The 23,498-nt window shown below is 51.9% G+C and overlaps 3 protein-coding genes across 3 annotated transcripts; 1 reads left to right on the forward strand and 2 right to left on the reverse strand.

The window, feature by feature from the left end:
- Positions 1-17,426: 17,426 nt before the first annotated feature.
- Positions 17,427-18,755, reverse strand: LOC100901932 (innexin inx2-like). The gene is made up of 3 exons (XM_003746394.1): positions 18,556-18,755; positions 18,250-18,421; positions 17,427-18,107 (listed from the first exon to the last, which is right to left on the reverse strand). The coding sequence occupies exons 1-3, from the start codon at positions 18,753-18,755 to the stop codon at positions 17,427-17,429; spliced, it is 1,053 nt and encodes a 350-aa protein (XP_003746442.1).
- A 2,959-nt stretch (positions 18,756-21,714) lies between these two features.
- On the reverse strand, positions 21,715-22,092 carry LOC100902081 (histone H2A). Its single transcript, XM_018640677.1, has one exon. It carries the CDS (start codon positions 22,090-22,092, stop codon positions 21,715-21,717), a length of 378 nt encoding a protein of 125 aa, XP_018496193.1.
- Positions 22,093-22,296: 204 nt separating this feature from the next.
- Positions 22,297-22,674, forward strand: LOC100902227 (histone H2B). The gene has a single exon (XM_018640678.2). The coding sequence runs from the start codon at positions 22,300-22,302 to the stop codon at positions 22,672-22,674; it is 375 nt and encodes a 124-aa protein (XP_018496194.1). The 5' UTR covers positions 22,297-22,299.
- The last annotated feature ends 824 nt before the right edge of the window (positions 22,675-23,498 follow it).

Here is a 23,498-nt window from a genome sequence, read left to right on the forward strand (position 1 = left end):
ACGCTTCTTCTCCGCTCGCTCGTGCGTTCGATCGTTCGTTCGTAGCTCTATCTCCAGTCGTTGCCGGTGTCTGCTTGATAGGCACACGCATCGACATCAAAGACGCTAACGGCAACGAAGAAAAAAATGCTGACGATGACGCCGCAGAGCTACTACAAGCTAGAGAAACCTCGACCCTACAAGCGACAGCGGTGCTGCCACCGTCGATTGGCTGGTCGGTTGGTCGGTCGGTCGGTCGACCGCTCCTCCCGCTCACTGGACAGTGCCTAGAGAGTCAGGAGAACAGACTCCGGACCCACCACGGTGTAAGCAGCGGAAGAGCCGGGAAACGAGAGCAACCGTCCAATGAACCAACAACATCGACGGACGGAACAAATCCGTTGCACTTTATGGTTTATTGATTCTGCTGCCAATCCCGGGTTTCAACCCCTGACTTTTAGGATCCTCCTTTCTCTCTTCCTCAGGAGCACCGAGGATCGACCGACCGAACGAGTGCTGTCGGAACGTTCACAACGTCTAGAGTCGCCCTTTCAACCAGTCAAGTGGGTCCCTCGTCTCGATGACCCTTATCCGACTGAGGTCCCTCCTTGTCTGGTTCGTTTTCTCCGTGGTCTTATCTTTTCGCTGTTCGTAGTCCCTCGATGGCTTTATTTCCGCGGGAAAATTGGAGGGGAGGGCGGAGGAGATTTCGACGACGGATAGTTCCTTCGATTTTGCTTCTCTTTCGTCGTTGACGAAACGGTCGCTGAGTTCCCCAGCGGGATTTTCGTCGACCCGGTCGGTTTGTTGGTTAATGAGTCGGCGCTCTGCTCCATTCGGCCAGATAGGAAAACGTATTTTTTTCGATTCGAGTCTTTACGGAGGTATTTTCCAAGGTTCCCCGACCTGAAAGAAACTTCGCGTGAACCGTGCACGGTACCAGAAGCCATTTTATTCGACCTGCCGATGTCCAGAGCGTGAGGGAGTTCCTGGTCAGAATTAGGACATATATTCGGCTCCTTCCTGACCCTGTGTCTTACACTCGCTCCTGGAGCTGGACCTTCAGCTCAGATGCGCCTTCATTCCTCGCTCCCACCATCCACCCAAACGATGTTTGGTGAGGTCCCTCAAAAAGCAGAGGAACGCTCAGCGGGCTCCCACGGTGAGAATTAAATAATTCCTCCGGAAGGGTCTTCCTTCGAGTTCGTGGGGTGCCTCTCGGAGTCAATACCTTCCTCTGAATTAGTAGACAGTACCCACGAGAGCGGCGGAGGCCGCGGTGGAAACTTGCGGCATAAAGAAGATTCCGGACAGGGAGCGTTCTGGAGGTTGTAATGGAAATTTGTTTGAGTCGCTCGCTCCCTGTAGAACTGTAGACTGAGGGTAGTGTGCGAGACTGACGGGGAACTGTCTCGGCTTACCTGTCCCCGCGTGAGCACCAGGGGCGGTGTCCTCGGCGTTCCGGGAGGTGAATTTCGTTTCCACTCCTTGCCCAACTCACCAGCGTCTGGAGTGGTCCACGGAGAGTGGAAGCTGAAGGGGAGATGGACACTCCTTCACTCCGGCTCTCACCGCGAAGAGCATCACTTTCTCTACCATCCGATTCCATCTCCATGTTATACCGAATCCTTCAATCACACCCCTATGATTTTTTTCTATCCGACGAAGAATAAAGTTTGGACTAGGTATCCAGAATTTTTTGTTCGACGATCGATTCGCCCCCCTCCCTCAAATTCAGGAATCGGCAAGGCTTTGCTGGAGGGGCTCGCAGAGCAGGGCTCGAGTTTTCCGGAAGATCGTGGTCGAGCCTGGAGTGCAGCATTTCTCGATTTTCGATTCGGTTTCCATAGATTCAGTTTTCAAAGTCTCTTTTCCACCAGCCAGGACTGAATATGGCGACTGCTCCCTTGATTTCGTTCGGGGACGACACTTGACTCGAAGTAGGTAATATCAGGGATGAGAGATGGGGGGGCGAATCTCCCTTTGTCGCATTTCGCTTGTCTATTCCGCTCGACGGCACGCTGATCCGTCGTCTGTTGTGGCAATGCACTCGAAGCGCTCCGAACACAAGTCAAGGGAGGGATTTGAGACGGCAATTGAGCCAATTCGAATTGAATCGGAACGCGGAGCGAGACTCGAGTGTGCACTGAAGTTTTTACGGTGGGGTCCCAGAAATAGAAAAAGACGTCGAAATCGCTCTTGTGACGTTCAAGATCTAGAGAGTGGATTACAAGCCGCGTGGCGGTCCCGGCAGCTCTCTATGAAACAGGACGAGCCGCGCCGTTGCAAGCTCTTGGAGACGGATAAGTTACCCGCAATTTTCCGAGCGGAAATTTCTATGCCTCGACGAAATGTTCCGGGCTCTCGGCGGGTCTCTATCTCCGGTCGACTTCGCCGCTTCCCCCGCCCTTCCCACTCCTGGAGAAGATGGATGGAAATATAATTGCCTCTACAGATTCAACGTCGCTCGCCCGTCCCATGCCGGGTCAGGAACCTGGAGCACCGATTTTCATACACCGCGAGCCCGCAGGCCGGCCCCTGTGGGAATTTCAAACCGCAGCTCATGATGTAGGGGGTGAATCTCCGTTTTCGAATCTGGTTACCGCGGTAAATCGCTCTATCGTTGAGGGGGCGGAGGTCGTAGGAGATTCCGAAGAAGATTCAACCACGGTCATTTCGCTCGCGACAAGGATCGGAGCTGGGGAACGCTCGTCTATAAAGATCAATACACACCACGGGGTGTATTCTATGGAGCAAAGGAAGCCGTCCCTAGATCATGGAACTTTCGGGAGATTACGAGAGCCAGAAGGAATATTCGAGAGCAGCTCCGATAGATACCTGAGTAGCCTACAAAGGAAGGTCCACTGGTTCTCATAGCGAGCACAAAAGGAGGATTGATTTTGCTTGTTCACAGGCACTCACCTAGATGAGCGGTGCGGCGTCGGAATCTTGCAATATTCCTGCAAGCATCACCGCGCGTATTAAAGGAATTTGCGTTGTACCCGGCTCCCTTCCCGTCCGACGCAAACTGAACGAAATGTTGATTTGAGAACGGTGTGATGAAAATTCGAACATCCGAATCTTAAACGAATCGCGTACACGATAGAAGGGATATCTCGCGAGATTCCTGTTCGTTAAACACACGACACCGATATCGTCGACGTCGGTGGGTGTCGGAGGGCGACCGACGCCGGCCGTCGTCGATTCCATCGTTATCGCCTCGGAGCTATCACCGCTGCAATGACTACGAACGTGAGCTGCAATTTCTACACGACGTTCAAGAGAGACTCAAAGGAAGAGAAATAGCCGGACATTAATCGAGTTAAGCGAATACTGCTTCCGTTACTCTGCCACCGCATAGCTGCATCAGTCGCCGAGGGCAAAGGGACCGAGTGGCATGCCACGACGTGCTCCGACATACATACATATGCTCGCGACTACAATCAGAGGCCCTGCATAAGTTAGGTCTGAACCGAGTAGGCGGCGATCGTCCCAAACAGAAAACGCAACGGTGGCTCTAATGAAAAACTCACCGAAATTGCAAGAATTACATATACCTTATTACGCTTACCAAACCCGTTTTCCACCTCGGGGCGTCGAGAGATTCCAGAGTCCGGCTTAGTACGGACTTATGTCCTGTAACAGGAGACGCCGCCGCGCAGCTCTGGCTTGTGCCGACGCTCCGAGAGAGTTGGTCGGTGAGGTGAGCTTCCCGTTCGAGATGAGCTCCAAAGACAAAGATCACGAGAATGACGATGGGGACGAAGAGGCGAGGGCGCGTCGGAGGCGACAGGGTGCGGGATCGCAATCTCCTCTTGTCGTAATCGAGTCAGTGTGAGCGGCATAGCGAGCACCTCTAAACGAGGTTGGCCGAGAGGTCGTCACCAAGATAATATCGACGACGACGACGCTGCGATGCTACTAAGTGCGCCTGTTCTCCTTAACCAAATGACGTCATAACTCTACCGCGGCTTCTTGCTGGATGGCTTGCCTGTCGGTCGGTCGGTCTGCCTGCCTGCCCGCCTGCCGGCCCGCCGAGCGGGTAGCTGACTTCCATCGACGGGGAAAGCGGAGGGGACCAATAGAGGGGCGTGGAGGGAGAACAGAGTGGGGCTTGTATCCCGTTCTCACCCCTCCTGTGCGAGTTCGTTATATTACATCGAAGATAGCACCAGCAGTGCGGAGCTTCTTGGCGTCGTCGTTGATCCCCTAGCCCCGGATTTTCCCATGCTCTCCGGCTTCGACAGCGACTCGTGGAGGCGAGGACACGGAGATAACCCGGAGAAAAAATTCCAGCTTATTGGAAAGTCGTCGAGGTGCTGGTACGTTCTCTTTGTAACCAGCCAGCTAGTTATCCGACGATTCTGGCCCGCTTGCCCCCGGGACGCTCGCTCAGCCGCTGACTGGAATCGCACGCTACCCTCGTTGAACGCCTCTTGTGCTCCGAGTGCGCCCTGCGACGACTCTCAACGATGCCGCCGATTTTTGAGCCTCAATATCTTCATGTCGTCGTCGATTCCTTCTCGCACACTTCTCCCCGGTCCCGATAAGTAGCGCGCATTCTCCGACCCGCGTCGGCGCTCAACGGAATACCAAATGGAATGTTTCTCTGGAATTCCTTCAGCTGCGCTTTCGCCGTCCCTTTCCCGAGGAGTCGACTTCGACTTCGACGGGGACTTCGACAGTTTCGGCTCGTGCAGGTGGGGCAAGTATAGCTCAAAGCTGGGCACGCTCCGCTTTGAACTCTCCGCTCCGAGTTCGTCTTAGGTGAACCTTTCCTGCCAAGTATTCTGAGCAGAAACACGAGCGATGCGTGGGTTGTCAAGTTGAAAAGGTCGAATATTTCCGTAGGAATTCCGTTCGTCGTTCCCAGTCGTCGAGCCTCCAGCCCTGTATCCAGGATGGTTCTCGGCTGAAACCGTGGTGGAAAAAAATGAGAATTCCAGCGACAGAATAGACCTGAGGCTCTTGTCGTCGGGCATTCGCCCTCAGGATGTGATGCGACGGAAGAAGTACAGTTTCAGCGTCGTGCGGTAAAGCGTAGGAGCGAATTCTTCGGTTTCGAATTCAGAACCTGTTCACGACGTCGACCCCCGTCACAGTGCCGGTGCCACTGGGGTTGCGAGTTGCGACCGACGCCCGTCGACTTCTACCACAATGGCAAAGGCTCTGTTGACCCTAGAGGCTCCAGATCGGTCTTTTGTTCCTATCTATGGAGCACATCTTTCGTGGAGTAGGCGAGCGAGGGAACCGGCGGGCGGGGGAATTTCAGAGCGTGTATATCTTTTCAATTGGGCGGTGTGGCTTGTAGCAAAGTCAAACAAAGTTTCGTCCCACGCTCGCGCTACCACAAAGCTTGTCGAGATGCTTTGAACTTTGAATTGACGACCAGACAAAGTATACTTTCCAACCGTCTGGAATTTTGTGTTTGTCCGTCAATTTCGTCGTCGACCTTCCGCTTCTCCCTGGTCTAAGGGTGCTCGGGACACAGGTCTCCTCCAATGTTTGAGCTCTTTCGAGACCAATTCGATTAGGCCCGAGTGATCCGATGTCACGATACAATTTCAAACTGAGTCAAGCAAGGGCAGCATCGACGACCGCCAGCATTCGCTCTGAAGATCGAGGAATGGCCCGACTTGAAGGACCCTGAATCCGATTCCCGATGTCCGCGAAATCTGAATACTTCCCTCGTGCTCTCCGAGAGAATTCTCCATTCTCAGGCTCTATGGGAATGACAGTGTGGAGGATCGTTATAAACTGGGAAATTGGTGGTGCCCTGGAACCTAATCCCTCGTCTGATTCTCTGAGGACATCCAGATTTGGAGGTAGAAGATCATAAAGTCTTCCCGACACTTTCACACTCTCAAGGAGAGGATTCATTCGATCGCGACCTGTATTTCTCTATCAAAACCGCTGCCTCTCGAATTTCCGAAACGAGTTTTGGATCCTCTTACGAAATGCGAAACGTCATCGACACTCCGTTCCATCTCAGTGTCTTCGAGAATCTCGAGCATTCTGCTCACTCGATCTCGGGTTGCGATCTGATTCCGAATGAGCATTCATCGTTTGGGCGGGCAACTCAGGTAGGAATTGGAAGGGACTTCGAAAATGGGTGGCGAGGTCTCTTAATAGGTTTCCTGCTGACGAGGTCTACCCATACGCAACGGCAGACGCTTGGGATGTAAACTGTTTTTGTGTAAATACGTCCGCTAGGGCACTGAAAATGCACATTTGCAGCTCGCGGCTTGTCCTTGTCGGGCACGCAGAGCGCCGCAGCCACTTCTACCAAATCCGTTCCTGGAACGTTCGGAGACGAATAAATTATTGACGGAGTCCGGTGTTATGCCGTACTCGACTATAATTTCTCTCTCTGGAAGATCGAGGATTGATCTAGGGAGTGAATCTTTCCCTCCATACCTGGTGTGTATTTCGATACTGATGGACACCGACCGGAGCACTCCTTCAGACGGATGACGGGTTCGGTGTTGTAACAGCGCTCCCCGTTAAACCATTCTTGGAAGTAGCGACGGGAAGCGGCCAGAGAAATTTCCTTCGTTTGACATGCTGCGATCAGAAAATCGAAGTTCGCTCTTTAATTATGCTCGTCACGCCATGCGGATCATCAGTCTGATAAGAAGTCTTCGAATTCGCCGGATTCATTAGATATTTTCGACTTCGTATGATCATATCCTTGAAACTGTAGCCGATCGCGCTCCCCACTGAAGCCAAAGCGCGCATGTCTGTCCTATGGATTAACCGACCTGGTGAGATATGCACACAGATCGCGCAGCAGAGCAATCTAGAAACGAGGACCATGGATAGAAGTGAATAACAGAATCCGGTCATCCTATTTTCCTGCATACGTCATCTCAGTTCAGGGTCGAGGTACGTTCCACCTACCTCAAGACGGAGCGAGAGTTTCGACACATAGCTGGAAACTTCCATTCCGTTTAGCTTCCAGTCAGTGAAGAACAGCGAGAGATTATCCGACAAATTATCTCGTGTCGGTTATGGGTTCGGGAAGATCGACTCTTCGATATCGTCCGCTGAAACTCACCTGATTGAATCCAAGCTACAGCTTGTGAGCGGCGGAAAGTTCAAACAAAAATTCACCGAATAAGCGGATAGAACGTCCTCACTTATCCAAGTATTTAGTAGATCGCAAATAGCTATCACGTCCGTATTTAGCGGTCGAATAGGCGATCCCTAGTCCGAATTCGACGCGGTCGTGACTCGACATAAAGCTGCTCAAAAAATTGACTTTCGGCGGAGAGCGGTCTGAACACCCACGGATTCAGATGCTTCGAAGCGTCGGGGCATACGTGCAATGCCGTGATCCATGCTATCAAACTAGCGCTTGAAGCATTCGGGGAGTTCTTCTGCTTCCCGCCCTTCGAAATCTCGATGCGTTCACACAAAGTTTGAATAGCAAGGTGCTTCTCCGTACGGAGGCTGTACGCATGTAACGTGTCATACCCAGAAGTACGTATGTATAACGTCCTCCGGCGATGGCGCTAGAGGGGAACACGATCACCAAAATAACTGCCCCAAGCTCAGCTCTCGAACGCTCTGGATGCGTCGTCGATATCGAATAAGATGCTGCGCGATTCCGGATGATACGATCTCGAGCCTTGAATAGTAAGGCTCTCATAGAGGTGCATTCTGAAACTCGATCAAACACGTCCTTCCCGCAACTCGCTCCGGAAACGTATTCCATTTCGGAATCCGAGCACCAGGAGATAATCACATCCCTTGGGAGCCATTGAATGATGAATATTCTGGATACATCCACCAAGAAATATAATACAAATACACCCGGAGGGGATGACTAGATGCTCTCCTCTCGCAACGCACCCAGCGTCAGAGAGTCATTCGCTCGATCCTACGCTCCGATTTCCTCGCTGAACAATCCAGAAACACTCTGAGTGACTTGCGCGGAGCAATCAAATTCGCAGGTCGCCATCAGAAGGGTGAACGAGTCGCAATCGAAAGCGCTAATTGGGAAACTCGAGGGACCAATTTATCGAGCATGCCTATTCTGGCGTGATTCGCCGTATGACTCTTATTAGATTCGCTCCCGGGCAAAGGGACAAACGTCACCGTCGGGTACAAACGCCAGCCTTCACGGACTCCGAGAGAGGGAGAGAGAGCGGGAAAGGGAGCTCTCATCCCCATCAGTTCCTCATCCGGCAAACTCGGAAGAAGGATAGACGACTCAGGTTCGGAGGTTCCTCCTTTCTTCGGGCACCATCGTTTGGTTCCAACGACCCGAGGAGTGCGGAATGGAAGCCCTGCAAGATATGTAGTATCTTCGAAAACCGGCCGTCGAGAGGACCCGTCGTCGGCGCCCCGGACCACGACCACAAACAATATTTCCTGAGAGAGCTAATACATTCGCGCGTTTTCAGCCGAGTGTTCTAGCCGCTGTCGTTCTGTGAAGTAGGGCAAATCGAATTAATTCTCGTAGGGTCGGGAGGAGTGGGGCGATTGCCGGAAAGAAACAAGAATGAGAGACGGACGAGAGATCGCGGAAGTGGGTGAGGAAAGGCCCTAAAGTCACTAAAAGGGTTAACGGGTTCTTGTGTCTACCAACTGGTTCCAGCCCGGGGCGCAATGATTCGCTCACTCGCTGAAGTCAGCACTTGACTCGATATAAAGCCCTCTCTGATACAAGGTGCACGACCGATTTATTTTGACATGCGTCCCAAAGCTGGGGGTTCCCTGTGTTCTCTAGGTCGATGACTTCAACCAGACCGAGGCCCCTTTGACTCAATTATACGCGTATCCAGTCCGCGGACACTTTCTAGCAGTCAGCTGAGTATATTTCCTACCGCTCCCGTGCGACGGAATTCAAAGGGGGAGAGAGACGAAGAACCTCCCCCGGGCCCCGATAACTCCCAAAGAGTAGAGTCATCTCTGAATCTATTTGCTCCGAAGGAGAGTCAGCCTCCGTCCGTGCGATCTGTCAGTGGAGCGGATGCCCATGCAAACCTTCATTCTGATTTTTGAGCCCCCGGAGTATCGGCTAGCGACAGGCTCTGAGACGGCGATTTCGAGCGCAGCTACGCGCGTTACGCTCCCCGATCGTCTTCAGCGCTGAATGCTCGTCTATGAGTCTGATCTCGTTTCAACATCCCCATGAGGATTTAATTCTTGCCTGTCCACACCGAGACCGATGGAAGGAGATTCGATAAGGTATTTTTCCCTTAACGATATATATCGAATCATCTTCCCGCCGTCGAATCCCCCGCCGAGTGGTCGCTGCTCGAGAGCTCCCCACGAAGTTCGTCGAGAGGACGACGCTCACCCATTCGGGAGCTCGAAGAGCCGAATTTCTATATTCGTCTCCGTATGGGTGTGTGACGTATTGGACAGCGGCTCGCGACGAGGCACAGCGTAAAGTGCTTTGCTCGGCAGAACACACTCTCGGGTTATTTGTAATGTGTGGCGTGTGAGAGAACTCCTATTCAGCAGGGTCCGTAAACTCAGTTAGCGTGACGTAGCGGTTGCTCTGTGACACTTCTCGCTCTACACCCATCTATAGCGCCGCTGAGCCGCCGCTCCAGCAGCGGCGAACGGCCGTCACTGCCATGGTATCGTTTGAGCTCCGAACGCGTCTCGCCGGAGCGAGCGAGCGAACGGGGGAACAGGCGAACGGAGTGACGTGAACAACGAGAGACATTCGATCCCCGACGCAGCACCTCATCCGCGTCACAACGAATTTTCGTCTCTTTAGCGAAATCCGAGATCGGCCGAGAGTTTGTTACAACCAACGGGAGGACACGATGGGACAAGTGAAGGATATTAGGAGGAACTCCACCGAAGGCGATCGCGACGAGCATTGAGCACCATCTGAGGGGCAGATGATGTGCGAGGAAGGGTGGGGAAAAGGGGGACAAGGCAGGGAGCAGTTCGCTTTCGCGAAAGAAGGAGTAGCTTGACGACTTTGCCGCGGGGTAAGGACAGAACCATGCAGCAAAGGAACGGCTGCAGCCTTGACGGGGCGAGGAGCACGGAGCGGTTGGAATTCGGGGGGTATCGAGAAGTTTCCCGGGGGAGGGAAGGGGGGGCGAAGGGACTCCTGAAATTCTATCCATCACGGCGACGACACAAAAGACTTCTTGCCGCCGCGCCGTTCAGCGAGCCTACCTTGCATCGAATGGCAGACCTTGCGCGGCTTGTCCACCTCGCCTTGGCATGCCAAGCCGATGTCGTCCCAGGCGAAGCGAGCTAACAACTCGACAGGCCGTTGTCCCATCGCGCTAAGCGTCGGCCGTCCGACCGAAAAGCGGCCTTCGTCGAAGCGGGGAAGCAGGACGCCAAGACAGCAAGCAGACTGCAGGGCTAGCGGGAAGTCGGCGGCACGAACGCACGATCGGTCGGTCGGACGGACCGACGGGCGGACCTTCGGGCAGGCGACCGTTTACGGTGAATAAATTATCCTGCTCCCGCCCTTTTGGTGTGGTCACTTCTCAACCGAAAGCGGAAATGATGACAGGACATCAATCCGCAAGCAAAGGAAGGATTTGCAGTTGAATGCGCCCGTTTCGATTAGTTGACCAAGTCAGGAAATCGAACCAAACTCGGCCATGCTACGCCCAACGTCCCGAGCTAATTTTTCGAATAGCGTCGCCGAGCAGCCTTTCTCTGCCCGTGAGACTTTGAATGCAGCCGTCGGTGCTGCTGTACTGTGTCCTTACCTCCCCTCCGATGTATTTTTTCCTCCGGATGGACGACAGCCACTCGAATCGGCAATTTATTCTCGGGCGTCCAACTGACCGACACAGCGGTAGAGACCAATTGATTCTTCTCCTTCTCGACGCTTCTTCAATGGCTCTCGTCCGTCCTCCTACTCCTCTTTTCCCCTCTGATTCCGCTCTTCCCCCGTGCCTATCGCCCATCCGCCGTCGCCCCCTCCGAAGGCTTGAAGCGACTTCAGAGTGAATTAACGTTTCGAATGTCGGGGTTTGAGTTGCTTGGTCGTTGCCTCTTCGGTCCGTCTCCAGTTCGGATGATGCGTCCGCCCGCCTTTGAAATGTCAACCCTTGCCTCTCAGTTGGCGGCAGTGCTCCCTGCGCTCAAGCTCGCTCCCAAACCCCCGAGCAAGTCAACAGCTGTGGATGCTCGTGGACGACGGAGCTTTTCGGACGAGACGACGAAGTCGTACATTTTGTTGAGATGCAGTCGACATGATTTATGGTCGTATCTCGGCGTCGCAGTTCGTCGGTGCGTCTGTTCTCCTCTTTGTCGGTCCGTCCGTAGGCTCGCGCGTTCGCGTTTGTGATTCTGTATTCTTTCTTGAGAGTCCGTCCGTTCATTCATTCATCCGTCAGGCCGTCAGTCAGTCACTACAGCGATGCATCCGTTCATCCATCTATCCATCCGGCTCTCTCTAGGCGACCGAAAACCAGAGAGCACCGAAGAGGGATCGAATGAAAGCACGAATACATTCCTGAATTCTTCCCGCAAGACATCGGAGTCGAAACGAGCAGGGACTTCTCGAAGGCTAGACTCCGCGTGTCCTCATTTCGGCCTGCGGACGATCCCCGCTGACGTCCTCCGACTTTTATCGTTTTCGCGAAACATGATATTCCATCCCCTCACCCCGAAGACCATGGTTTCTGGCTCCCTGTGACACTCTGAGTGAGGCACGTGACCGACACTAGTCAGGAAAGGACTCGCGTCTCTTCGATGGCTCCGAAGGATGGGAGCTCGCGTTGGCGGACACGCTACGTACAAAGTTGTTGCAGCCCCTTCCCTCAGCTCAGGTCCACGATAAGCTCGATTTTAGCCGGTAGAAGGATCGTCTTCGAAAGGGAAGGGGGGGGCTGGTGAGGTCTGGTGTTGAGTCGACGCGGGTCTGCAATTGGTCTGCCACTCGATCGCGAATTACGATAAGCTCGAGAGTTCGCCGTTATTTTCTTTCCGCTCGATTGCGAGCTCTCGGTTGAGATAAGGATCGATGCGCATCGATAAGCAGAAGCGAGAAGCTGCGGTTCGAATATACGCGCTCGCGCCTTCGAGAAACCCTTCGAGACGCCAGGGAAAGTACAAAATTGAGAGGATAAACTATTGAGTTTCAGGAGATGACAGACTGTTTCGCGAATAGATCGACGCTCACCCCGACCTCGGATTCGGTACATGAGCACTCTTGGAGGTCTTCTGGCCGAATTCACCCTCTGAACATTGCTGAACCATATCAAACTCCCAGAAATGCTCCCCAAGCCGATTGTAGTTCCTCATCCCACAAAAGGTATGGGGGGGTCATCTCGGGTGGGACCCCGTAGCGAGAAGGGCCGGGACTTGCCGTAACGGAAGCGCGGGGATAGATGAACTTTTAATGAGGGCGAGCTGTCGATCGATGTAAGTAATTACTGACTGGTTTTAGCATAATTCCTCCCGAGTTTGAATTCGTTCATGTCCATGCCGTCCGTCAAGATAGCGGTCCCACTCCAATCGACTTTTGACCTTTCTATTAGTGAAGTTTGCTCTTCGTGTCCTTCTTCCCATCTTTGGCAGGCCGTTTTCCGCCGAAGTTTTGCTGGGTTTGCCACCGTGCTCCCATCCAGGAAGGTTCAATACGTCCGAGGGCACGTTCACAAGCAGGATTTATTTGGGGGGAGGGGCTTTAAGCCAGAGCATTACAGCTCCGGTAATTGGCTGCTGCCGAAACTAAGCAGCTCCCACCCGGCGTCAGCGCCGTGCCGATCGTAGCGGTTTCTATTTTGGTAGACGAAGCTATTTTTTTTAATAGGTTCTGCAGTCGTAACGAGAGGTCCAACCAGAATCCCCCGGTTGGAAGGTGCGACCGCAACAATTTCTCAAAACAATCGCACAGTCGACATCTCAGTGTCGGCGCGGAGCTCCTGGGAGATACACTCAGCTCGGGGACCACGAGAAACTTCTCGACAAGATCTTCGGGGCTTGACCCAGTCTGCAGTGTTGATGATTAATCATCGGTCGGCTTGAACTCATCTGACTCAGTCATCGAATTCAATCTCGGAGTTCTTCTATGGAAATCTCGCGAAAGAATATTTCGGCTCAGGAGCGTCGAGGCCAATACACAGTTTTCCTCTATCGCGATCTTTGGGATGAATTTCCATCCCTCGACATCAATTCAGGTCGTCGAATAGGAGAGCTCCTTAAAAACCGGGAAGGCCGGGAGAATTCAAAAGGATTCCGACGTGCATCAACGGATCCGCGCCGCGCTCCACCGCCCCCGTCCACGAACAAAGTATGTATGATAGAGCGCTTTTGTGTACTCGGAGTCATATAACATGTGGAATCTGGCGGATAGACGTCCACTCAGCGACACAGCTATTCGTTCGAGAATTCTGAAATGCGACGCACTTGAAACAGTGGTAGAGATACGCGGAATAACTCGGAACTTCGGTGCATATTTCACTCTTGTCGAGGGTCGCTCCCGATTCCCTCCACGGGGATGTCTTCCCGGCTCTTTGTGAATAATGAAAACAGTCAGAGACATCTCGGAAGTCGCATCAACCCGCTCGCCGCATCACGAATGCTTTACCTCGACGTCCTTGACGGCTCCACAACATTGTCGAAGTCTCCCGCCCAGAATATTCATCCCAGGATATTTCTGAAAGTGGTGGATGCAATGGGAGCTGTCCTAGCTCTTCGTCGATCTTATGGGTCGGGCCTGGCATTCGGAAGTTTCCCGAGATCCACGGAGTTCTTCCGTCCCTAATGTTCATTCTTGGCTCTCGTGGAACCGGACAGATCGAGACACAAGTTCGCGCGCGAACCCGAATACTGATTATTCGTCCTCGAGCCCAAGGAGGGTGTCAGCTAATTATCGGGCCCGAGAAGCGAATGATTCGAGTAATGCGCTCAATATTTCAAAATTAGCGGGCCGACATACGCTCCTCAGCACATCGAAACCACAAATATGTTTTCTCGTTCAGGGAGATACTGGTCTTCCTGGCGGAGCAGCGAAGTCGCGGGATCCCGTCATCGAAAATCCGGCTCATGGGAAGGAATGCAAGCCAGAGCCTCTATCAGAGCTCGTACATTTTTCGAACGGATCCGCGAGAACTAGGCGGGTCAATGCTGGATTCGGTGATCCAGTCGATCGATCGGGCGGGGGGAACACGGCTCATCCGAGTAAATGGTGAGGATCCTGCGATGAGGGCTGTGGATTGGGCGACAGGCCTCCTCAAGTGTACATGCTCTCGAGGAAGGCCCAAAGACTCAGAATGGCTGAGGCTGCAGCAAAACATTCTCTGAAGTGCCATCAAATGCGGAAGACTTGTTCTCTTGTTGCGCGAAAATACCTCTCAAGACTGCGGTGTTTCCCCCCCCCTTCCCCGGAATTCACCGCTGTTGGTATCAGAAGGACCCCGTTTGGAAGTTGAATGAGGGAACACGCGTAGATTAACCATGACGGTATTTTGTCATGTAGTCAGACTCTGCGTGAATGGGTCGGGGTGGGCTCGAGTCGCAGGGCTGAACAGCCCTCGGTATGAAAATCAGAACTTCCCTCGAGAGTCCAAATCCGGCTGTCGGCTCATTGCTACAAGAAAACCAATTCGCTTTGCATCTATCAATTGATGGAAGCGAGGGAATGGTCACGAGCTCTCGACGACAAGCTTTTCTTGAGAATTGACCAACAGAACTCAGTATAGCCGAGCAGACAGATGGTATTACCCAGTGTTTATTCAACGTTTTACTGTGCTTATATGAATCCAGGAAAGGGGAAAGCGTTAAGGAGAAAGAACACAGTCCCTCTCAATGTATCAGACTGCTACAGGGAACGTGATATCTGAACACCCCGCCTTCGCTGGAAGCGGTCTGATAGAGAATGAAATCAAGTAAATATTTAACCAACACCAAAAACATATTGATTAACCTATTTCCATATTCCGAATGAATGGCATTCTTGACCGTAGACTGTCTGTAGAGTAGATATGTGATCTGGCTGTAATATCGTTTACAGATGGAGATCGAAGAAGAAGCTACGATTTACTTGATTTTATTCTTTATCAGACGGCTTCCAGCGAAGGCGGGGTGTTCAGATATTACGTTCCCTGTAGCAGTCTGATACATTGAGAGAGACTGCGTTCTTCCTCCTTGACGCTGTCCTTTTTCCTGGACTCATATAAGCACAGTAGAACGTTTAATAAACACTGGGTAATACCATCTGTCTGTTCGGCTATACTGAGTTTTGTTGGTCAGTTCTGAACAGTTTCACACTCTCCCCTGCTTGCACCCATCGATGTATACCAATCGGGTCGACTTACTCAGAATTAAGAGTTCATCGAGATAAATTATTCATCCGAGCATTCAGATCGCGCCAGTTCTTTCCACCGTGTTCTGGCCTATGTCGGTGGAGCGGCTCCACACCGAAAGGGAAACGCAAGCCGTCAGCCTTGCAGCGATTCTGCTGGCGCTCCACTCCTCGGGATGAGCGCGATTGAGCAACACCGTGCGCGGTACGATTTCGCGGCTTGGAAAGATCACAGTGGGTCTCTTTCCGCCCTCGCCCTCATACCTGCTTTCGCTGGTCATTGGTCATAGGATAACGTGCAGAAGAACATCAGCAGCAGCATAGCAGTAGAACGAAGGTTTTGGTTCCATTTCATTACTTCCTCCTCCTCAGCGGTTCCGTGCATGAGTCCGTCTATCTTCTTGAAGCCCTCCATTCCCGATTCACTTTCCGAGGCTACTCGCCCTCAGCCGTCTTCTCCGATATCTATCCAGCAAGCGTCTGACTCCTCAATGCGTTCCCTTGTTGAGAGTCGGAATTCTGATCACTCTCCTTCCCCGATTCCCGACGGAGGGGCCACAGGAATCTTTGAATACGAGGCGGGACTTCCGAGCTAAATGGCCCCGTTTTCCCGGGAATCGCCCCCCTGGGGAGTCTTCTCTCTTCGCTGACGGTTTCGCATCTAATTGTCGTATTGGGAGCTGGTGGAGCATTTTAAGGTCAGCGATGTCTCGTAATGCCTCGTGCCCCCAAGTCCCCCCCTAATCTTTGACAGGCCTGCGCGGATGTGGCGTCATCGCGAGCGAGTTCATTTGCAAGAATTCAATCAATACCTGACCACTCCCAAAAGTCCTATATTCCTCAGCAGGGAGTGGATTCTCGTATGTTCGCCTCACAGGGAAAAATCTGTCAGTACCCAAAATCGGAGCGAGCTGTGTAATTCTGATCCGTCTATACACGAATAATACAGGCCAGACGTGGAGAATGATCGAATTGATCTTGCGGTTTTATATTCATCCGTAGGAGGCTTTGACGAATCGGAGCAACTTCCTGGTATGTGTTGGAACGAGGCCGGGGCCCTTCTGGGAGTAGGGAGCGATATCGGTCGAGGGCGTCAAAGCTGCAATCCCCACGGAGCCGGGATTACTCTCCGACTCCTTAACCTAGACGGGTAGAGCATCCAATCCTGGAGACGTCAACCAGCCAGCCATGGCAGCAGGTAATGCTAATGTAGCTCCGGATTCTGATCTTGCTCGGATTAAGCTCGACGGGAATCCGCCAGCGCCATCGGGAGAGATCCACACAGTGGGGGACCGGTTATTGGTCTCCCGAAGCAATCGTTATACGAATCACGAGCGGAAGAATATTCTAATTTCCCTTGCTCTTCTAGGACGGAGGGGGATCCCAAAGCTTAGACTCTCGAGATGAGTGAATGCTCCTGGGGACCTGACCCGGGGAAAAGGAGGAGCCACAAGAGCGTCTATCTCGACGCGCTAGGAGGTTCAAGAGTGGTAGCTCATGTGATGATACACCAGTAGCGCCTCCCGATCGCTCTCATTTCGGGAACATTCCCGGGTCAGTCAGCAGGAAGTATTCCCTAGAGGGTTCCGCAGAGGCACCAACGAGCTGTTCCGTCCGCGGACTACCCAATTTTCATTGCTGACGAAGTTCCCAGGCCTCTGCCGTGACTTCAGCTCGCTTCCCAGATCTCTTCCGGGGAGCAGCATACTTCATCAATGGAGCTCGGTACATCGGACTCTGACTTTCGGCGGACCTTTGCTTGTCGAGCCCGAGGTTTTTGATCCATGCTACATTGATTTGGAGCTCCCGGGCCAGTTCTTGAGATAGTGTTACACCACCTTAGCCATCGGAAATCATTACGAATCTACTTCCCGTATCCATTCTCAATCCCTGTGGTCACTCCAGCTTCCAGTGTCTCAATTCTAGTCTCTGGAGGGAACTCAGCGTGACTGTGCCTCGATGGCATCATAAAATGGTCTTTCATGCTTCGAGAGCAATATATTTTTCAAAGAGCACCATTGAGAACATTAGTGACGAAGATTGCACCGGTTTAATACGCTAAGGAGTGCTGACAATAAGTCAGAGGAGAATTCGAGTCGAACCGATTCGGAGTGAGCAGGCGAACCATCGAAATCCTGCCAACGTCTCCTCGATCTATCGGGGAAATCGAGACTTATCCGCGGACACGCATACAAAGAACTCAAAGTCCAACTTCGACTGCAGTCGCTTCACGAAATTTCCGCAATGTCACTTCTTTGAATTCTTCGAAGGTGACGCTATCTACACTCCCGCGGAAAAATCTGAGGAGAAGACAGTCCGCGGGGGTTAGGGATAGCCGCTCCACGAACCGCATGTCTCCAAACAAGTTGCGCTGCCTCTTGGTAGAGAAATATAATGCGGTGAGATAGAAAGTCTGATAAGTTGATGCGACTAGAGCGAGAGCGAGAAGGAACCACATTAAAACGTAGATTTTGCTGATGAGGACATTCATCGCTAAGACACATAGGAAGTCCAGTCTCTGCAGGCTCCCTCCGGCACCGTACGTTCTGTATAGGCATTTCGCCTGGGTCGGGAAAACTGAATCAAGAACCGGCTTGCCTAGGAGCCACAGAGGGACCAACGATACGAATTGACCGTTCAAGAACGCTTCGGCGAAGTGAATTTGCGCTATTGTGATGATCAGATAGAACATCTGACATACGACGCAATACGAAAAGTACTTGCGGTCCTCATGCCGCCGTGTTGTTTGAAGGAAATAGTCGACAACGGGTTCGATTTTCTTCACGCGGTCGATCGCTGGAACGAACTCAAGGCCCTTCACGAAGTCCGCCATCCGTCTGACTCGACCGTTCTCGATGGATTTCCAGACAATGCGGGGGATCTTTTCCATTTGAAAATAGATTGTGGACACGTTAGTCCGCCGCCAAATGATTCCTATGAACCACAATGGAGGGCCACAGCAATGATTAGGAGTGATGATGATGATTCAGATCTCATTCTCTCAGGGGCACCGTACGTCATACCTGGAAGCAAACTGCTTGGACGAAAAAGGCCAAAGTCACCCATCGGTAATACATGAGGTGAACGACTTCATTGGTCGAATGCGCGTGGGTATTCACCAAACCGAACGGTTTGCTCGAATTCGTCGTTTCGATCACGAAAGTCGACTGAGCATAGCACCAGTGTTTTATGAGACTGAAAAGATTCGTCTATCTCAAATCAAGGAGCTCCACTTCAGTTCGTACCCACATTCCACTTGCAGGAATGGATCGACGCATACATTATTTCGAATTGGGATCAATTTCGTATGAATAAGCTTCCAAACTTGCCTCGTGTCGTAACCTGCTCGAGGGTCTACCTGGCACTCGATTTGGGAGTACCACGCGGTGAGTCCTGTCATCAACGAGCACGCGATAAGAAGACCGGAAATCAACTTGTAGTGTATGGCACTTACGCCGAAATCGTCGCGATGCTCAGGTATGGGTTTGAAATACTTGACCACCGATGAGAATAAGTCGTTGAACCTCATTTCAGCGTTTTACGAATCTCCCTCCTCTCGAAGCTATCGTCCGCCGAACGTAGCTTCTTCGTGCGATGAAGGTGAGGAAGTGCGACGAGTAATGGCGGCGGACGGCCCCGTAATCGCGATCTGGGACCATGATCAGGATGAATGATGGTCCTGCTTGCCGTGCGGGCTGAGCCTATCGATATCGAGTCTCGGGTTCGTGTCACTTCTCGGTCTTTTTCACTCTGGAGCCAAGAAAAGCGATTTTTGGAGAGGCTCAGGACTGCCAATTTCGCGGATAGACTTCGCTCGATCGTGCTACTCTGTTTTGAACGCTACGATTTCCGAGCTCGCGTGTTTCTTCGGGGTTTCGGAGTGGAGTGGAAGCTTCGCGGGATGGCTCAAATATGCGACGGCGATCTTGTACTGGTGAAAGATTGAGAAGAGGCTCCGTCGAGCGAAGAACCGAACCTTTCTCATACGGAACAGGATGACATTTACCGAGAGAGAGAGAGATAGAGCTAATGTAGTCTCAATGCCAGGATCTCGCTATCGGAGATTCCTCAAACCTGCGGTACATTGGTACATTCGAAGTGCTGGGACATTAGGCTTGATCAAGCTCTCTCCACCTCAGTTTTTGACGTGAAAACGTCTTTAAAATTGCTTGGGTAGCCAGACGAATAAACTTCGTCCTCCATGCAACGAAATCTCCTGGCTTTTTGCGGCGCTAGAACTCCGTTGATACGCGGCGCCGCTGCACCGGCCGACTGAGGAAAGATTGGAAATTCACGGGAGATCTTTCAGGTCGACTTTCCACAGGCGCTCGCAATTAGCTGAGGGGTTTCCGACGCCTATTCCTGCATACCCTCGAGAAGTTCAAGATTCAAGCATGAATAGACTATTTTAAGACGAACGATGAGATATTTCGCGTCAACGAGCCGTATAGTGGTTGCTCAGAATGTCATCTACCGAGGGCGTTCAAGCTAATTGAGCGAAGTCGTCCGACGAGGTGAAAAATCTGACTCAAAGAACGATCGACGATCGTCGAAGGAACCGAAGGCATAACTATCGATTTCGGAGGAACAACGAATTCTCTTCCTAGTGAGGAGTCTGTGGACGCCTCCGATGATGGCATAGAGATTATTGATTCGAGTACGGAGTCGGATTCGGCGATGCGAAACGCGCTACAGCACACAATGATCTGGAATGAGGATCACTGTTTGGACATTGCTCCCGGTCAGCATAGAGCGCCAGAAAGCCTTCTGTATGACACCTACGCAGAGGAATTGTCCTTCCCTGCAATTTATTACGGGGTCGATCGCAGAATCGCACCCAGTGATGGCGCGAGAGTACGATCAACTGCATATACTATGTGTATGTCCGAAATTCGGAGGAAAGATAGACGCGGAGTCTCACCGCAACATGTCTTGTACATGGCCATGAAAATACTGCGCCTCCGGGTCAGGGATGGCATACAAAATATGTACCGGTGTTTGAGAACCCACAGAAAGTGTGACTCGCAGAATGATCGAGGATCGTGATTTCGTCCAACGGTTGATCGAAACGAACCAAGCCTTTCTCAGAATGATTCCTAATTCCGTTCAATATTGGTCAAAAAGAGATTTATTCGCTATGATACGTCAACTCGGGAAACCGACTGCATTCCTCACTTTGAGTGCGAATGAAACTCGATGGCCGCATTTACTCCGCATATGACACCGTCTTTCTGATGAATTTCAATCTGACTCCGATCTCGATTTGGGCGATGTTCTTGATGAGCTTAGGAGCTACCAGCGAGCGTACCTAGTTGCCGAAGATCCCGTACCGTGTTGCATATATTTCCATCAGATTCTTCACGCAATCATGACTCATGACCATATTAGCCACGAAACAATCGTAGAATCCTTTCGGCCGCCATCGCGTTCTCGATTATTTTCTCCGGATTGAGTTCCAACATCGAGGGAGTCCCCATGCTCATATCATATTGTGGCGGCCAAATGACCCAGGAGAGGATGTTGGAGAGCTCATGCCAGGCACACTCCAATTGATCACCGATTTATGCAGTGTGGATAAAGACGACCTCGTTGAATGGTGGATAAACACAGGAATCGAACAGGAATTCGACGAACTAGAGATCGTGCGCTCGTGCATCGAAAAGAATCTCGAAGCGGATCAATAAATATTTTTATACGCTTTCCTTGCCGCGATGGGAATTCGATGTCAACAGAGAAGTTCTTCGACGTTTTCACGCGATAAGTAGTGTATACGACGCTACTTGCCTGGGGTTTTTCTCACAGTCGCGAAAGTCCACTAAGTGTCCTGAATGAAGACTTTCGGGCGGGGAAAAGGTGACCGTTCGTCAAGGTAGCGACGAAGTATTCTGCGATGTGCATAGAACGCTGGATGTCATTTGCTTTCATTTGCTCACAGATCTAAATGCGGTTGCTCACCGTACCGTTCGAGGCTGAATCGATCTCGTGAAGTCTGGTGGCCCTGAGAAGGGTCGTTTGTTCCTGCCGGAAAAAACTCAGGCAGGAGCCTTGTCAGTCATCTTAAGAAGAACAGCCTGGATGTTGGGCAACGCACCACCCCGGGCGATGGTCACTCCGGACAGGACCTCGTTCAGTTCATCGTGGTCAAGGATGGCCGACTGAAAATCCTGTTTTACAACCATGATTGACTCGATTCAGAGTCCGAACCTTAGGCACACCGAGATACTCGCTTGATTTTGTCTTCCTCGATACTACAAGATTTGTCGCATCAATCTAGACACTTGGACAGGAAAGATCTGAGCGAGGAACTCATCAAGGAAGCCGGGGAATGATTGTTCGCTATATAATGATTGTATCCATATCGAGGCTCCACCGAAAGAACTGAATCAGGACCCATGCAGTTGGTCGACTGGCAGGTTGAAAGGTTGGATCGATCTCGTAAAGCTTGGTGGCCCTGAGAAGGGCCGTTTTTTTTCTTGTCGAAGAATGACTTAGGCAGCAGCCTTGTCGGTCTTCTTAGGGAGAAGGACAGCCTGGATGTTGGGCAACACACCACCCTGGGCGATAGTCACTCCGGACAGGAGCTTGTTCAACTCTTCGTCGTTCCGGATGGCCAATTGGAGATGACGGGGGATGATTCTGGTCTTCTTGTTGTCACGAGCAGCGTTTCCTGCCAACTCGAGAACTTCAGCAGCCAAGTACTCAAGCACAGCGGCGAGGTACACGGGGGCTCCAGCACCGACACGCTCGGCATAGTTTCCCTTGCGGAGGAGACGGTGAATACGACCGACGGGGAACTGAAGTCCCGCACGAGACGAACGGGTCTTTGCCTTCGACTTTGCCTTTCCTCCCTTTCCGCGTCCAGACATGTTGATAGTGCGTGAGTTCAGAACTGACGATTGCTCTGGGTTCGGGCTCCTGCGTTTATATATTAGGCCCGGCGGCCATCCTCACCGAGCGGAGCAACCCCTCTCTCAAATGGCGGCAGAAGTTCCGCTCTTTTCGCCCCAGTCCAAACATTGAAATACGAACGCTCGTCTGGTTCTCCTCACTCTCGTTTGAAGTCGCTTCGAACGATGCCACCTGCAGCCAGTGGAAAGGCCGTGAAGAAGGCCGGTAAGGCCCAGAAGAACGTCCGTGCCACGGACAAGAAGAAGAAGAAGCGCAGGAGGAAGGAATCCTTCTCGATCTACATCTACAAGGTGTTGAAACAAGTCCACCCCGACACCGGTATCTCCTCGAAGGCCATGTCTATCATGAACTCGTTCGTGAACGACATTTTCGAGCGTATTGCTGCCGAAGCTTCTCGTCTGTCCCACTACAACAAGAGGTCGACCATCACTTCTCGGGAAGTCCAGACCGCTGTGAGGCTCCTTCTCCCCGGAGAGTTGGCCAAGCACGCCGTCTCCGAAGGAACCAAGGCTGTCACCAAGTACACCTCTTCCAAGTAAATTGCATCCTCCGATGTAAAAAAACGGCCCTTTTCAGGGCCACCGAAATGAACAAGAGCGACTCTCTTTGAGCCATTAGTTTAGGTTCTTCTGGATGCATTTGAGCGATGGAATGAGACATGGAAATAGCATCCTAGATCCACTGGCGGATAGGTATGCGGAGGAGCGACACCTAAATACCGAAAATCTTCTTAATGGAGGGCATGTCCGTCTGTTTCTCGATAGTCCAGGAGCTGCCCATGATCGAGGGCCCGTCCATCGGGGACTGTCCGTCTACTGAAAAGTTCAAATCATTCCATATATTCGCGTTCGACATCAAGGAGAGGATTCATTCGGATTGAAAAGAGGTTTTCCCGAGATTTGTCTCCGCGTCCCTGTCAGGAGAATCGTCGGGGTATAGAATTCGACGCTATACTCCCGTCATGAGCCTGATCTATCGGAATCAATGATATTTAATAATGTCATCGATTTTCATGACTACTATGAAGCGTCCGATCGGAATGGGCTGAATATACCCCGCCGACTCCGAACTCATCCGACGGGGGAGCTTCTCTCAGCTATAACAATCAGACGCGCTCCAAACCTGATTGAGCCCATAGAGGAATGATTCGCTCCGCGAAAATCCTTCGGTTTGCCTTCAGAGGCGTCGCGCCTTCATCGTCGATACAAATGCGTGTGACACGCGCTTTCCATCAAAGATGTACGGAAGCTTGATATGGACCTGGCAAGACGGAGAATTCCTCCCCGTCCCATTTTCTTCTCGAATTGTCAACAATTGGTAGCACCTTAGTCGATTTGTCGGATTTTATCTAACGATGTCTACG

The sequence above is a fragment of the Galendromus occidentalis genome, unplaced genomic scaffold, assembly GCF_000255335.2.
Source record: "Galendromus occidentalis unplaced genomic scaffold, Mocc_1.1 scf7180000077496, whole genome shotgun sequence".
NCBI classification, from domain to species: domain Eukaryota; kingdom Metazoa; phylum Arthropoda; class Arachnida; order Mesostigmata; family Phytoseiidae; genus Galendromus; species Galendromus occidentalis.